Here is a 15127-nt window from a genome sequence, read left to right on the forward strand (position 1 = left end):
TTCGGTTGATCAATGTTTGAAAACCAAACATTATTATAAAGAATTATGGGTATACATAAACAAGTTTTATGCACGTTTTAAAATGCTGAATTTTATTGGGGTTTTTGCAATTAAACAAAGCAAAGAAACAGATAAAAATAACATACTTTTAATAATCAAATAGGTGTACATAAATACTCGTATAAAACTTTCTAAAAATGCATATAAAAGTTAGATAAAAAGTAATAAAGCAAACAACATTACGGCAAAATGAACATCATAGAGCAGCCTCCCCCCTCCTCTAACAGCCTCATTAATTATTCTGATTAAAACAGTTATTTTTAAACAGATTAAAAAACGATTTTTCAAAAACCAATTTTTGGCAACTATTTAAATATTTGCCTTGGACAAAGAGCATGGAAAAACAAGCTATAAAATAATTTATAGAACTAACAGAATAATCCCTGGATAAGAATTTTAGCATGACATACTTTGGCTTTTATCCAACAGAGCTATACCATATGTAAAGATCAGTCAAAATAAACAGTCTTCAAAAGAGGGAAATTTTGATAAGAAAAATGTTCTGTTTCACAAATGTTGCTTCATTGCTATTGCAAGTAATAATTGTTCAAGGAAACGTATTACAAAATTTTCAGAGTGGTAAAACTTTTTTAAAATACATTTAAAAAAGTTAATTGAGTATAGTTATGACAATTAATCAGTATAATAATTATAATTATGATATTTATTTTAAAACCATTTTAACTTACGATTGACTTTTCAGATGAGATGGTTGTGGAGTTTCCAAACACTATAAAAACTTATACAGAAAAAGGTTGTACTTATCTTGATTGCTCTCACTGTCAAGGTTATGGTGTTAATCCATCAGCGGACCCTCGCTGCAAATATGGATGTAACAAATGTATGACAAATCCAACTAAAGTGGCTACGGATGAAGTTTATAAGACAATTAAACCGTTTATAAAAGAGTACATTAGTGGAAAAGTTTTAGGAGCTAATCCTGAAGCGAGTGTGCAACGCAAAACATTATTAACTGCTTTAATTGCAGTACTAGCTTTTGCTGCAATTGGATTGGTATTCAAAATTGCATGCAACACTTTTATTATTTGTAGGTCGAAGCACCGCATTATTAGCACAATTCCAACGTCACTCAAAATTGTTGTTTCCAACGTTTAAAGACAAAAACTGTAATTTTAAATTATCTGTTTTAAGAAAAAAGAAAAAATACTAATAACTAACCTAAACTTCAAATAATAAAATTAAAAATGTAAATTACTGTATTATATATAATCAAATATGCATTTTTTACTACTTTGTCTTTTCTTAATTTCCGTCCAAAAAAATTCTTGGAATTAAAAATTTGTGAAAATTTACAAAGTAACTTTAATGATTATTTTTGGGTAGTATTAAATTTAGTAAAATGATTTACATTTTCAAGTTTATGGTATTTTTTACTCAGAGCGTGTAAAAATACCATGCTATATGTTCTAATTTGCGTTACAATTTATTTTTTAGCAACCAAAACCTTGAATTACAAAAAATCATGAGATGAAAAAATTTTCAAGTTTGAAACTTTAGGTCCAAAAAAAAATTGACAAAAAATAAACCTTTCCTCATAGTATTCTACCACCTCAACTAAATGTTTTTAAAACTTCTCAAATTGTGTTCAAAAAATTATTAATTACAAATAAATTTATAATTTTAGTTTTTACAAGAATACTATAAAACTTCATTCAAAACTGAATATAATTAAATATAAAGGTGAAAAGAAGGTGAAAATTGATCATTTTGAAAACTAAAATTTTGTTTCTAAATAAAAAGCGCACGTAAAGATTTAAAAGTGGAATTGGATTTTAAATTTTTTTAGAATAAGATGCTGGTTGTTAGGAATAAATCAATGGAAAGAATCAAGGGCGAGTTTTAGAGATGCCTCTAGTAAATCGTGGCAATCCACATAGAAGTATTTTAAGATTTTACTGCCTACTTTGTGTTCGGCCATATTTTTTCTTGTATATATATGCTAATTGTTTTTATTTTAAAATGCTTGAAAATTACAGATAGAATAAAACAAGTTTTATATATACTAACTTAATATATACAATAAATGATATATATAATAAACATATTTTGTGGATGGTCTTTATCTCTATCTACTACAAAAACTGTCACGGTGTAAATAATCTGAATAGACACTTAGAGTAGACTTATATAAGTTTTATATGACTAATATATTTGTTTCGCTAAAAAGAGCTTGGCTTTAGCGTATATAGCGGAAAATGATCGGGACGCAGAGGAGCGTCAAAAGCATAAAACAAAGGAACACAAAACAAAGTGGCTAGTCTCTTTACTAAATCTAATACACTCAAACCTCTTTTTATGCGGTCCTTTTTTATGCGTTTTATTTATGTTTTTTTGGTACGATCTCATACAGTTTAATTTTTGAACGCGCAATAATTTCAATCTCAACGATTAAAATGTGCAATATGAGTGTACATACGTCATTATATAGTTACTGTTATGAACATGCAACCATAAATTGCGTTACAACGTTAACTTTTAAATATTTTTTATATAAGAGTTGAATTGAATTTTTGTGTAGCAATGCAAGGAGTTTTTTTATGCGGTCCGTATCTAACCGCATAAAAAAAATGTTTTTAATATTGTTTCGAAAACTATTTTTTATAGGTACTCCTGAAGTTTTGTGATTTTCTTTTATGCGTTCCCTATCTACCGCACAAATAGAGGTTTGAGTGTACTTAATAAATCTAATACGGGTGACCACAATGGTAATTTTTTAGCTTAAAAAAAAAACTAAACCCAAATTTAACAACTCTTAGAGAACAAGGAAGCCAAAACTTGCTTCCATGAATTCACAATTACTATTATAAATTAATTACTACTAAGTGAATTTTTAGTAATTGAAAACACGCTTTTCAAAAACGCTTACATATTGGATGAGAGAGATGCGTTATTTTATTGAAAACTTTAAAAATTAGCAATATATGCAGGTATTTGTATTTACCAATTTTATGTCATCTTTATCCAGGCAGGAACTAAGCAAAAATAACCTAAATCCTAGATTAAGTTTATTACTAAACTCGAATAAATGAATATAGATCCTGCGGTTATTACTATAACCAATTAAAATCAAGTAGCTAGGTAAAGTATTTCGAGCCTTTACCCGGGTTCATGCTAGGTTTACGCCTACTTAAAAGAGATGTATGTAAAATCGTTGATATCTGGTAACAAAATAATAAATACAATGTTGAGAAAAAATTCACGCCATATTATTAGGCTCATTCAAAAATGTTTTATTAAGCTCCTCACAATGATGCAAAAGCTCTTCGCAATACCTAAGACAAAAAGTAAACAAAAAATGATCCAACTGAAAGTTAAAAAAAAGTCAAAAACCTAACAGTGCTAAGATAAGAAATTGCCGTTTTTTAGTCTTAATTGTTGTAAATATTAGCTACTCACTGTTTCGTGCGATGCTTTAAAACAACGTCGTCAACAAGCTGCTTCAAAAGTAAGGGGTGTTTACAAGCACCGATTTTTAAGCAACCTAATATAGCTTTCTAAAATCAATACATAAAATTAAACTGTAAAGAAACACAACTAAAGTATTAAGAACTCAGTTTAATTTGTTATTGAAAATATTTTAACCTACAAAGAAAAAATATTTACCTTTTCACTTAGGTGCAAACGATTTTAATGGTATAGTAATTTTGTCATTGACGTCATTTATATATCGATTGCAATAACGTCATTTGAACATATCAATTTGAGTTATATAATTTCTTTAAAAGATTAAAAATCTGTAACTACTTTTACCTGTATTATTTCATTGCGATCGTCCATATGTATTAGCAAAGTTTTATAAAGGTACTCCAAATGATATTTAAAGAGGTGTCGATCGTAATCTTCAGGTAAGCACCTAAAATAAAGAAGACCGTTATATAAGATAAAAAATACTGTTGTATAAATTCAGGAAAAAGCCACATACTACGCGTAAGAGTAAAACAAAACTGAATTAAAAATAAATGCAACAGTTAAGCTATAAATTTGAATAATTTTTAATGATTTCTTTTGGGGAATAAGCACGATTTTTAAAAATCATTATGTGTAAAAAACAAAAATACACAACAAGCAAGTTTTGAAAGTAATTTGACATAAAAATTGACATAAAAATTGGTAAATAACTTACTTTAAACATGCCTTGAATCTTCGCGTATAGAAGGGCCAAAATATAAACTTAATGCCTAATTAAGGTCATAATTAATAAATAGTCTAGTTAAAAAAAAAAAAAATTTAATAATCTGTTCTTTAACGGAGGTCTAAAATCTGGTACTAAATTATAAAAATCCGGAAATTGCTATTTCATTACAGATAACCGAATCTCAAAATGGTCATATTTAAAAATTGTATTGCGGAAAAATTTAGTTCATAACATATATTTATAAATAGAAACTGAAATTTGGTTTATAATTTAGTAAAAATATTTAAAATTTAAAACAAGACATTAATATCATATTTTAAAACAATAATATATTTGATGCGTATTTATTTTAAAAAAGCAGTGACGGCGAGAAGTTGTCACGCGAAAGATAAACTAAATTTAGCTTTTTTTTAATTTACCATCCCAAGGACAAGGTACCGTTACAGCCAAGGAGTTTATTTTTTATTATTCATCTCCCGAGATTTTTTTTTCAAACAGATAAATAATTGACTGCATTAACTACAACAAAAAACAATGACAACCATCTAATATATAATTACCTAGGTTACCAATAATTTAAGGCGGGGGTTGTAATTATTCATTAGCGATTAATTATAATAATAAAAATAAATTATTTTCACGCACTTTAAGTAATTAATCAATAAGTTTTGACGTCATCATCTGGTAAAACATAATATCAGTTTAGACATAATTTAAAAAAATCAAAAATTTCACTTAACAAAGTAAATAATTATTTAATTAAAAATATATAATAAACTGTATATTTGTATGATTTCGAATGAATATAATTTAGTCTTAATTCTGAAAAAATCATTTTTTAAACAGTTTTTATATTATTCATCTCAAAATGAATAAAATTTGTATACTTGAATCGTTGTGAAAAACAGGAGCCACGGGCGCCCCTGAGTTTACTTGTTTTAAAATCTTTTATTTTACATACTTAAATCTAAATTTTTTATGCTAATTGTAATGTAAATTTTTATTATCATTATTCCTATATAATAACCAAGTGTCAATATAAAGTTGTTTTGCATTGACCTAGTCAGAAACAGGCTGCCAAGGGAAATGAAGGAAATTTATCTTCCTGGGCCGGTGACTTTTTAATAATTTCCAACGTTCAATTCTACCAAGCAAAATCTATTAACAAGTAAGATAAAATGATTTGCAGTTAGCCAACTTTTGTTTTCATACGATTGCACATGCAAATTAAATACTTAATAAATTACGTAACTTAGTAGTAAAAGTTTCTTAAGACTTCTAATACTAGTTTCTTATAAACAAGCTTCTTATTAGAAAAAAACGTACGATCAGATGTGATTAATTTTAACTAAAACAACAAAAATTAGTTGTAACTAGTATCTAGTATTTTTTCAAAGCTTGATCGTTTATTAGTCTTTATTATGATCACTGATATATAGAATAATTGTTATTTGGTAACAGTAATTTAACTTTTCGTTAGCGAAAAATTTATATTTGTTTTTACATTTGCGACTCTTGAATGAGTCACAAATGTAATTTATTAAACAATTTAAGCTAAACAATTTATTATAGAAAATAGCCAAGCTACTTTATTAAAATAGAAATACAAACATTTTTCAATTGTCTATACTTAATATAATTTTTGATAAATTTTTAAAATATTCCAATGTAAACTGTTTTCCAATATGACGTAACTGTTTTGTTATGCGCACGTGTGATTTGGGTCATATGCCAAAAAAACTTTAGCCTGCTTACTCAAAAAGAGTTTGAAATTTGATTTCAGAACTAGTAACGGTTAATGTGTTTGGGCAGTGACTGAAAATAATTTGTAAGTTTGCAAACAAAAATAAAATGTTTCTTATATATTACTAGATATTATTATACTTTATATATATCCATTACTATATATTAATTTAAATGTTTTTATTGAACGAATAAGATGTGAATAAAGCATCTTATTCGTTCAATAAAAGAATCTTATTCGTTCAATAAAAAGAATTCGTTTTTTTGTCATGTTTTAATGCCCATGTACCCATGGGCATTAAAACATTTGATATTACATGGTAGTTAATTATGCGTATTGTAAAGGTTTATATTTATATTAAACGTTTTAGTTTAATAAAAATATAAAAAATTTCACGTAATAATTAAGAGTTATATGATTGTTTTAGTATTTTATGTTGATTCAAAGCGTAAAAAGTATCGCACCTAATTTTTTAAACTAAACGGTAAAAAACATTATTCAGTAATTTATTTTACTTATTTTGAATTTTTTTAACTACTAATAAAAACTTTATTTTTAGTATTGAATTAAATTCAAATCTTTGATAGTACATTTATTAATCTATTAATATAATAGTTATAAACATAGTTTTAGTTTACATGGTCATTGTGGTTATAACTTCCTTCTAGTAACGAATACTCCAAAGTCATATTGTCGGTATTCTGCATTTTGTAGATACTAATTATATTTATAAAAGAAAGGTGAAGCCGAAAAAAATACGAGAAAATATGAGATGTGTGTTAACATTCAAGAATGTTTTGTAAGTTCAATGTAAGTATTTAATAATGTATTTAAATATAACATATATTACTATATAGACATAAAAAATATAGCAAAAATTGTAATATAATTTATATTTTATTTTAGATTGATAAATCAAAATGAAAAACACCTAACCGTATTATCAGGAGTAAGAAACATTTAAATGCAGTTTAGATGCTTTATTCGATAAAATCTTTATCATTTTCTTAAGGATGAGGATAGCCCATTATCAAAGTTAGATATTGAAGATGTTTTTTTCGTGGTAAGTTTTTCACTACAAGTACTTAATAATATTGTAAGTTAAACTTAATTTTAATTAGTATTAAATATTTTATTTATTTTACTGTTTTTTAAAAAGTTTCTTTGTATAAATGATAAACTAGAGCAAAAAATTTTATGGTTAAAGAAAGCAGATGATGGTTTATGTACAAAATATGTTAAAAATGGAATTGATTGTTTAAATGAAGTATCGAATGCTTACTTTGTGTTAAATTTGACTTATTTAATTTATTAATGTCATTAAACTGTTTATTGATTGTAACAGAAAGAATATGATCGTACTATAAAACTTTTAGATACTAATATGTTAATATTAGTATCTAAAAGTTTTATAGTATGACCATTTAAATTTGTATTTTCAAATATTTAATTATAACTATTTTCGCACAAAAAAATTTATTGACGTTTATTATTTAATTATCGTCAATATGTTTGTCAAAATTTAAAAGAAATACTAATAGTAAATGTGTTTAATATATGTATTTACTAGCCCTCGGAAATTCAGAGTCGGTATTCGGAAATGCCAAATTATAAATTAAATTAAAATGTTATCGTAACTTAAAAATTAGATTTTATAAAAAACATTCAATACAACTTATTCAAACTAAAAATATAAACTTCGATGTTTTAATAAAATTGTTAAAAAGAGCTTGATCACAACAGTTCTGTTATATCAAACAGGCTATGATTGCCCTTCTAATTTTGCTCTTGAAAAATTAAAATCCTGTAATGTCCAGCAATAATATCACATCATAATATCCTTACAACAGAAATATAAATCAAACAAACCCTGTAAAAATTTGATGGATAACATAACTTATGTTTTAGAGTTCTTCTCAAATCCAATAATAAAAACTTATGTTTTTTTTACTTTAAAACTATTCAATTTAATTGATAAAAAACTGGTAAATGATAATCATAAAATTTATGGTGAAAGGATCAAAGTAAACATTCTTGCAAAGTAAAGTAAACATTCTTGTTTTTGCTTGTTCATGCAGCACAAAATTATTAAATTATTTACCAAGTAATGTTAATTGTTACATAAATATGCTTTCTTTGTATAATTTTTTTCTTTTATCCATTAATAAACAAGAAGCTTAATGGGTAATCCTGCAGTTAAGCGGCCTAAAATAATTTTATTTTTTCGCTTGTTGCGCTCTCGTCAGAGGATGCTTTTTAAACATTAGAAATATTAGGTGAAATAATAATAAAAAAAAAAGATGCTGCCCCATGCCAAACCCTTAGTCGATGTATCAGCATTTCCTTGTAGCAACAGGCTATAAGATAGTCGATGTAGCAGCACTCCCTTGTAGCAGCAGGGTATAAGATAGTTGATGTATGTACTGAAGCCAATAAATATTCCTTTTGTTTATATTAAAAAGTCACTACTTTGAGCAAGTCTTCACACGAAAGCGCAACAAGTGAAAAAATAAAATTATTTTAGGCCACTTAATTGCAGGATTACCGCTTAATGACCTATCAGTTCTACCAAAAAAAGATGTTTAATAACATGATCCTTCTTCATAAAGAAGAATATAGTTCAGAATTTAAAAGTAAAATCTATTACAATATAGTACCATGTTTAAAGTCCTACTTCAAAGTAAAAAGTAACATCACCCTACACCTGTTTTTAAACATAAATATAAACATATTTAGGCATGGTGTCTGAACTTTGATTTAAAATTTAGTTTTGACCTTTATGTACTTGAGACAAGTTCCTTACCCTAAAAATAAATCATGCACAAATTTGTTTGTTTATATGATTTCTTTTTAAACACAAACATTTTTTATGGTCCATTGAGAACCTTAAATAAATTTATAAAAAGTGAAAAAAGTCACAATCCACTTTTATTTTACAAAAATCCATTTTTCCAGAAACCTTATTTAAATAAAATAAAAAACTCCAGCGTTTTGACCTTAAGATAAAACAAACTAAGAACTAAAATTTTAAAAAATTTATACTCGAAATATGCTGAAATGGCTTTTGAGGCAACTATCCTAACAGAGTCAGAAGCATCATCCAATCGCTTTAAAAACTCAGGATAAATTGCATGAAGTTGCAGCACTGAAAAAAAAATTAATAATAATAATAGTTTTAATGTTATTAAAAGTATTATTTATATACTTATTATATAATTTAATAGACTTAAAAAGAAATAAAACTTTTTTGCACTTATGACATAACTTATGAATTTCAGTTTATATCAGTTGTTACTTTTGTATAATAACAATATTAATATTAGAGTTAAAAATGAACAATCTATTTGACTTATGAATTGATTCAAAGTTATTGACTTGATTATTTCACTTGAGAGACAATTCAAATCATACTCATATCTTATCAATTGGTATTTGCTATTTTTCTTTATTAGTTCTTTTATAACCAACAAATTTGGTAGTTATTCCAAAAGTTTCAAAGCTCATTATCCTGTGTTTCAAATGTTTTTCCATAGAGCTAAAAATGCCTATTTATAAGTCAATGTATTTTACATAATAATCCGTAAAATAATACTTGTACTTTGACTAGAGTCAGACAAAACTACTGATAAAAGAAGTGATGAACTAATTTGGATTGTGAAAAACACAAAACCATGATGAAACAAAAGGGATGGTTTTATGGGCTAAAAAAACATCTCTAATCTTGAAAACATATTTATTATATATAGTTTTTTTACATAATTTATTTAGTAAATATTTAATAATATTATTAAATATATTATTTAAAAAATATAAACTTAAGGATTAACTTTATGATATTATTTACAATCATTTATTATACCATTATAATTTGATTGCATTAAAATAAATATTTACCTGTAAATTCACCTTTGCACACTCTTAAAATTTTTAATAAAACTTTGATTGTTACAAGTCTAGTAGTTTCATTGTGATCATCAAGACAAGTAATTATCTAAAAATAATCAAATATAAATCAAATATTAGCATTGTATAAATATGAATGATACAGCCAATTAATAATTTTATATATTTTTATAACAAATTATTATTTGTTACATAAAACTTATTTTTGAAAAATAAAGAAAATAGGAGTATTACTGCAACAATCTTGTGTTTATGCAACTATCTCTTTAAAAAAGATTCTAGCTGTACAAACTTTATTGCATAAGGTTAAAAAAAAAAATTCATTCGGCTATATTAAATCATTAATAACATTAATAATAACTTTTAAAAATAAAATAATCATTATGCACAGTGGTGGTGGAAAAAAGTATAAAAATAATATTCTCAAAAATGACATTGTTATATATCATTTTATAGCTTAAACATCCCGGTTTTATAAAATGTATATATTTCTGTATAACTATTATGCCGTTTGCATTTTGAGCTGTTAATAAAAAAGGTATTTTATTTTTCAATTTTTTTTTTTTTTTAAATTTAATAATATTTTTTGTGTTACTAATAAGCATAAAATTGTTATTAATTTTTAAAATTTCATTTTTTTATTACATAATTAAATAAAAGTATTATCTATCAAATGAGCTATTGCAAAATTATTTTGCATGTAAGCTATATCAAATAAATTGAGTTCTAATGATGGCGGATTTAAAGTACTTTTTTTAGTGAAAATTTCACTTAAATAATGAAATACTTTTGCGGTCCAGGGTGCTCCAGAAATTTGAGACTTGAAATATCTTGCCCAAAATGTCCATTATCAATATACATTTTACCTATTGTCTGCGGATGTCAGCTGCGTCTCTATACATGATTTTTACAAGTTTCACCTTTGGGGAAGGGGGGCTAACATTCTGGCTTTTTTTTGTGTTCTTAGACTCCAATCATCTCAATTTTTTAGCAAAACATCTTTTTTATCACATTAAAATGAAATGATATAAATATTTGGAGCTTGCTTCATGTCTGGTTGTCCAAATGTCTCATAAATAATATATTTTTTGTATTTGTAGGCTGAAAATGAAATATTCTGATATCTATGCATTCATTATGCATAAGCCTAATAATCTACAAATATCTGACTCTGGTATTGTGGACAAACTTTTTGATGTTATGAATTTGAATTGCAACAAGCAAAAATTAGGAACTATAATAACGCATCTACGGGATAAGTGGCGCAAGTCATATAGCAGCATGGATCTATTTGAAGAAAAGAATAAAAAATGGCTGCAAAGCCATGCTCCTGTAGATTTAAATGCAACACCAATACCTATTGGAAGACCAATTAAGGCAAACTTTGATGACTACTCTACTAAAACCAAAAAACATAAAGTTAGTCACTTAACTGAAATGTATTCTGCTTCTGCGTTACAATTTGCCTCAGAAATCAAACGAAGAAAAGAAAATCCAATTGAAAAAACCTCAAAAAAAAGATTGTAGAATGTCTAAAGATGAAGTTCTTCATCTTCTTTTAGATGTTAAATTGACAAAAGCATCCTACCAAATTATTCAAAATCAAGCAGTTGAAAAGAGAGTTGATATATATCCTCCATATAATGATGTTCGAGATGCAAAGCTGTTATGCTATCCTGCAGATACACCTGTCTCAGACTTTTCAGCTGAAATAAAACTGCAAGCTTTGGTGGATCACACAGCAAATAGAATATGCAAGGCACAGTATGATATCCTTAGTACTTAAAACACTCCAGATAGACTTTCTCTGAGATACAAAATAGGCTTTGATGGTGCCACAGGACAGTCAATATATAAAAAAATATCGCAAGAAACAGTAACAAGAAATTTAAACAATGAGCAGGCGCTTTTTATTATTTGCCTTGTGCCATTGGACTTGTGTGGCTTTTCAAACGGAAAATGGTACCCAGCTTGGCGAAATCCACAACCATCATCAACAATGTACTGTGTTTTAAATTTGAAAAAGAAACGACACCAGTTTCTAAATCAGAAGAGGATCTCATTAGGCTTGAGATATCAAACTTGCAAGATACTGAAGTTGATATAAATAATAAAAAAATCAAAATACATCATATAATACAAATTACTATGATTGATGGAAAAGTTCACACTGCTCTTTCAGATGTTACAAATTCTAGTCAATGCTGTACTATATGTGGGGCAAGTCCCAAAGCAATAAATGATATTGAAAAAATGATTTTGAAAAAATGTATGACAGGCAGTTATTCATTTGATTTATCATCCTTACATGCTTGGATGCATTTTTTTGAAAGTTTATTACATATTGGATATAAAATGACTTTGAAAAAGTGGCACCAAGATCAGTAGAAGATAAATCTAAAGTAAAGGCTCTTTACTTTGGGTTTATTTTCTTTTGGAAATATGTGTACCTAAATGAAAGTGTGCTGTAAATTAAAACAAATAGTTATGCTCAATCTTATTAGAATCATTCAATTTAATTTGCATACCAAGTTTAGAAACATTTGGCTAAAATAACCCTCTATAGCATTTAATGTGGCTTTTAAATGTTTTTCAAAGTTTAGGTTTGTTATCAAGTTTGTTTATCACACAATTTTAAACATCTCTGTGTAATATTCTTTTTAAATAAATTTTTTATAATATTATATTTTATATAAACTAACAATAAGTGTCATTGATGACATAATGATTATATTATTTAATATTTCCATGCATTACTCTATAATTTATTACTATTTAAAAAAGTGAGAAATTAGAGAGTTAAACAAAATTAAGTGAAAAAAAAAGCTTAAAATGCAGATATATGTATGAAGTATATATATATATATATATATATATATATATATATATATATATATATATATATATATATATATATATATATATATATATATATATATATATATATATATATATATATACATATATATATATATATATATATATATATATATATACATATATATATATATATATATATATATATATACATATATATATATATATATATATATATATATATATATATATATATATATATATATATATATATAAAGTTATACACTTCAAAAAAAATAATAAAAAAAATAAAATGTTATACACTTCAAAAATAGTAATTGTACATTTAAAAAAATTTAATTTTTATAAAAATCTGTTAGAAGACAGAATTTATTTTTAAATTTAGCACCTATATCAGATTGTTTTTATGTATGTATACTTATTAGCAGCTTATTCATAAATACTAAAAATTTTTGTAGAACTTGTTAATTCTAAAATCATTTTTCAAACAAAAAAATTAAATTCTTAAATTTTTTTGCAATTCCAAAAGTTTAAAAACCACATTTTTTCACCTGTTTCTTTTTCAGTTTTGCTTATTTATTCAACCCAACACTTAAGATGCACATGTGGTATTTTATTTAGGTTCCCTTATGTGTGTGTGTGTGTGTGTGTGTGTGTGTGTGTGTGTGTGTGTGTGTGTGTGTGTGTGTGTGTGTATATATAATGTTATAAATTATTTTGAAAAATACCTGCATTTGCAATTCATTAAATACTTTTTTTAATTCATTTCCATGCAAAACAGACTGGAGCAAAGCCCATAAAAAAGACATAGCAACTGAACGAACAGCTGCAGCAATTCTATAAATAGAAAAATAAAATGATAACAAAATATGTAGTAGTAGAGTGTCCCAAAAAACAACGTTTTTGAAAAATATATGCTGCCACCTCCTTAATATGTTCTATATGGTTAAAAAAAAAAGGGTTTTGAAAAATCTTTGAATTAAAAATATATTTAGGGGTCCCCCAAGACCTTTTAACATATAAAAAGTTCCTAAAATTATCAAAAAAAAAAATAATTTCTTCAAGTGTATTATGTTGGGTCTCAAATGAAGTGTAATCATATGAAAATTTCAAAAATGATAATTATATCATAAAAAACTCTATTAAAAAAAAATATTGTAAAAAAAGATGCACTTTTTTCTTTTTTAGTTAACAAACTTCATTTGTAATGCTGTTAAGTCTATCATATTTGTTTTGATATAATATAGTTATTATTTTTAAAATTTGTATATAATTTTGTTTCATTTGAGACCCAATATGATACATTTTTGGAGAATTTTGTTTTGTTTATAATTTTAGGAACTTGTTATATGGTCAAAGGTCTTGGGGGACACCTAATTATATTTTTAATTCAACAATTTTTTAAAAGCAGTATTTTTGTTATCATATAGAACACATTAAGGGGGTGGCAACATATATTTTTCAAAAATGTTGTTTTTAAAGACACCCTAATACGTAGCCACGTATAAACATATGTAAAACTTTTGTTAAACAATCAAAACATTGTTACCAAATTTATTATTAACACTAATTCAAATGTTATAAAAATCGAACTTGGTGTTAAATTTTTATAACATTTTATTTAGAGTTAATATTAGATTACTCATTTAAAAAAGTAAAATTTCTTTTGTTTTAAAGTAAATCTTAAAAATAAAAATAATAAAAACACTTTGTTTTGATTTTGGTTTAAAAAGAATTTTGGTTCAAAAAAAATTTCTGAATTTATGTCAAATGTTATGAGACCTAAATATAATTTTTTTTTTAAAATGAATATTTAAAATTTTCTGAAAATAGATTACTTCTTACAACTAATACAACACAACAGTTATTTATTGCGTTAAGAGAGTTATTTATTGTGTAAAATAGTGTAACTCAGCAGTATATATGCTAAATTACTTAAAATATTAAAGTTAATTGTATTTTAGTATAACTTTAATGCACATTAGTATAGTTGCAGTCAAAACATTGTTTTAAGATTAAAAATATTCATCTTTTTTTATAAAATTTATTCTATATATAATATAGCATGTAACTTATTTCTTCAGCAGTTGTCTTGATTGTTAAGGTATTTTGAAGTTATAGGATTGATGAGTTGTAATAACATTGAAAAAAACCCTTTTTGAATGTATTAACCCCTAGGATTGAGGAGGTAGAGTTTTAAAAAAAAAAGATGAATATTTTTTAATCTTAAAATAATGTTTTGACTGCAACTATATTAATGTGCAATAAAGTTATACTAAAACACAATTAACTTAAATATTTTAAGTCATTTAGCATATCTACTGCTGAATTACACTATTTAACACAATAAATAACTGCTAAGTTCCTATCAGGGAAGCGGAGAGAACTTGGTACTTTTTGTTTACAAAGCAAGCACACTACAGCTA

The 15127-nt window shown here is 25.4% G+C and overlaps 1 protein-coding gene and 1 long non-coding RNA gene across 2 annotated transcripts in view; one reads left to right on the forward strand and one right to left on the reverse strand.

Annotated features, from left to right (window-relative positions):
- Positions 1 to 279: 279 nt before the first annotated feature.
- Positions 280 to 1308, forward strand: LOC100204045 (uncharacterized). Its single transcript, XR_010636360.1, has 2 exons — positions 280 to 639; positions 764 to 1308. It is a non-coding gene; the product is annotated as an uncharacterized LOC100204045 (long non-coding RNA).
- Positions 1309 to 3224: 1916 nt separating this feature from the next.
- The window catches only part of LOC100208837 (dynein axonemal assembly factor 5), a 46150-nt gene continuing 34247 nt past the window's right edge, over positions 3225 to 15127 (reverse strand). The window contains exons 15-20 of the mRNA XM_065791364.1: positions 13430 to 13538; positions 9855 to 9951; positions 9003 to 9105; positions 3832 to 3934; positions 3478 to 3575; positions 3225 to 3353 (exon numbers count right to left, since the gene is read on the reverse strand). Of these exons, the coding sequence (XP_065647436.1) occupies positions 3278 to 3353; positions 3478 to 3575; positions 3832 to 3934; positions 9003 to 9105; positions 9855 to 9951; positions 13430 to 13538 (586 nt within the window). The 3' untranslated portion in view covers positions 3225 to 3277. The remainder of the gene's footprint in view (positions 3354 to 3477; positions 3576 to 3831; positions 3935 to 9002; positions 9106 to 9854; positions 9952 to 13429; positions 13539 to 15127) is intronic.

Source organism: Hydra vulgaris, chromosome 02, assembly GCF_038396675.1.
Source record: "Hydra vulgaris chromosome 02, alternate assembly HydraT2T_AEP".
Taxonomy (NCBI): domain Eukaryota; kingdom Metazoa; phylum Cnidaria; class Hydrozoa; order Anthoathecata; family Hydridae; genus Hydra; species Hydra vulgaris.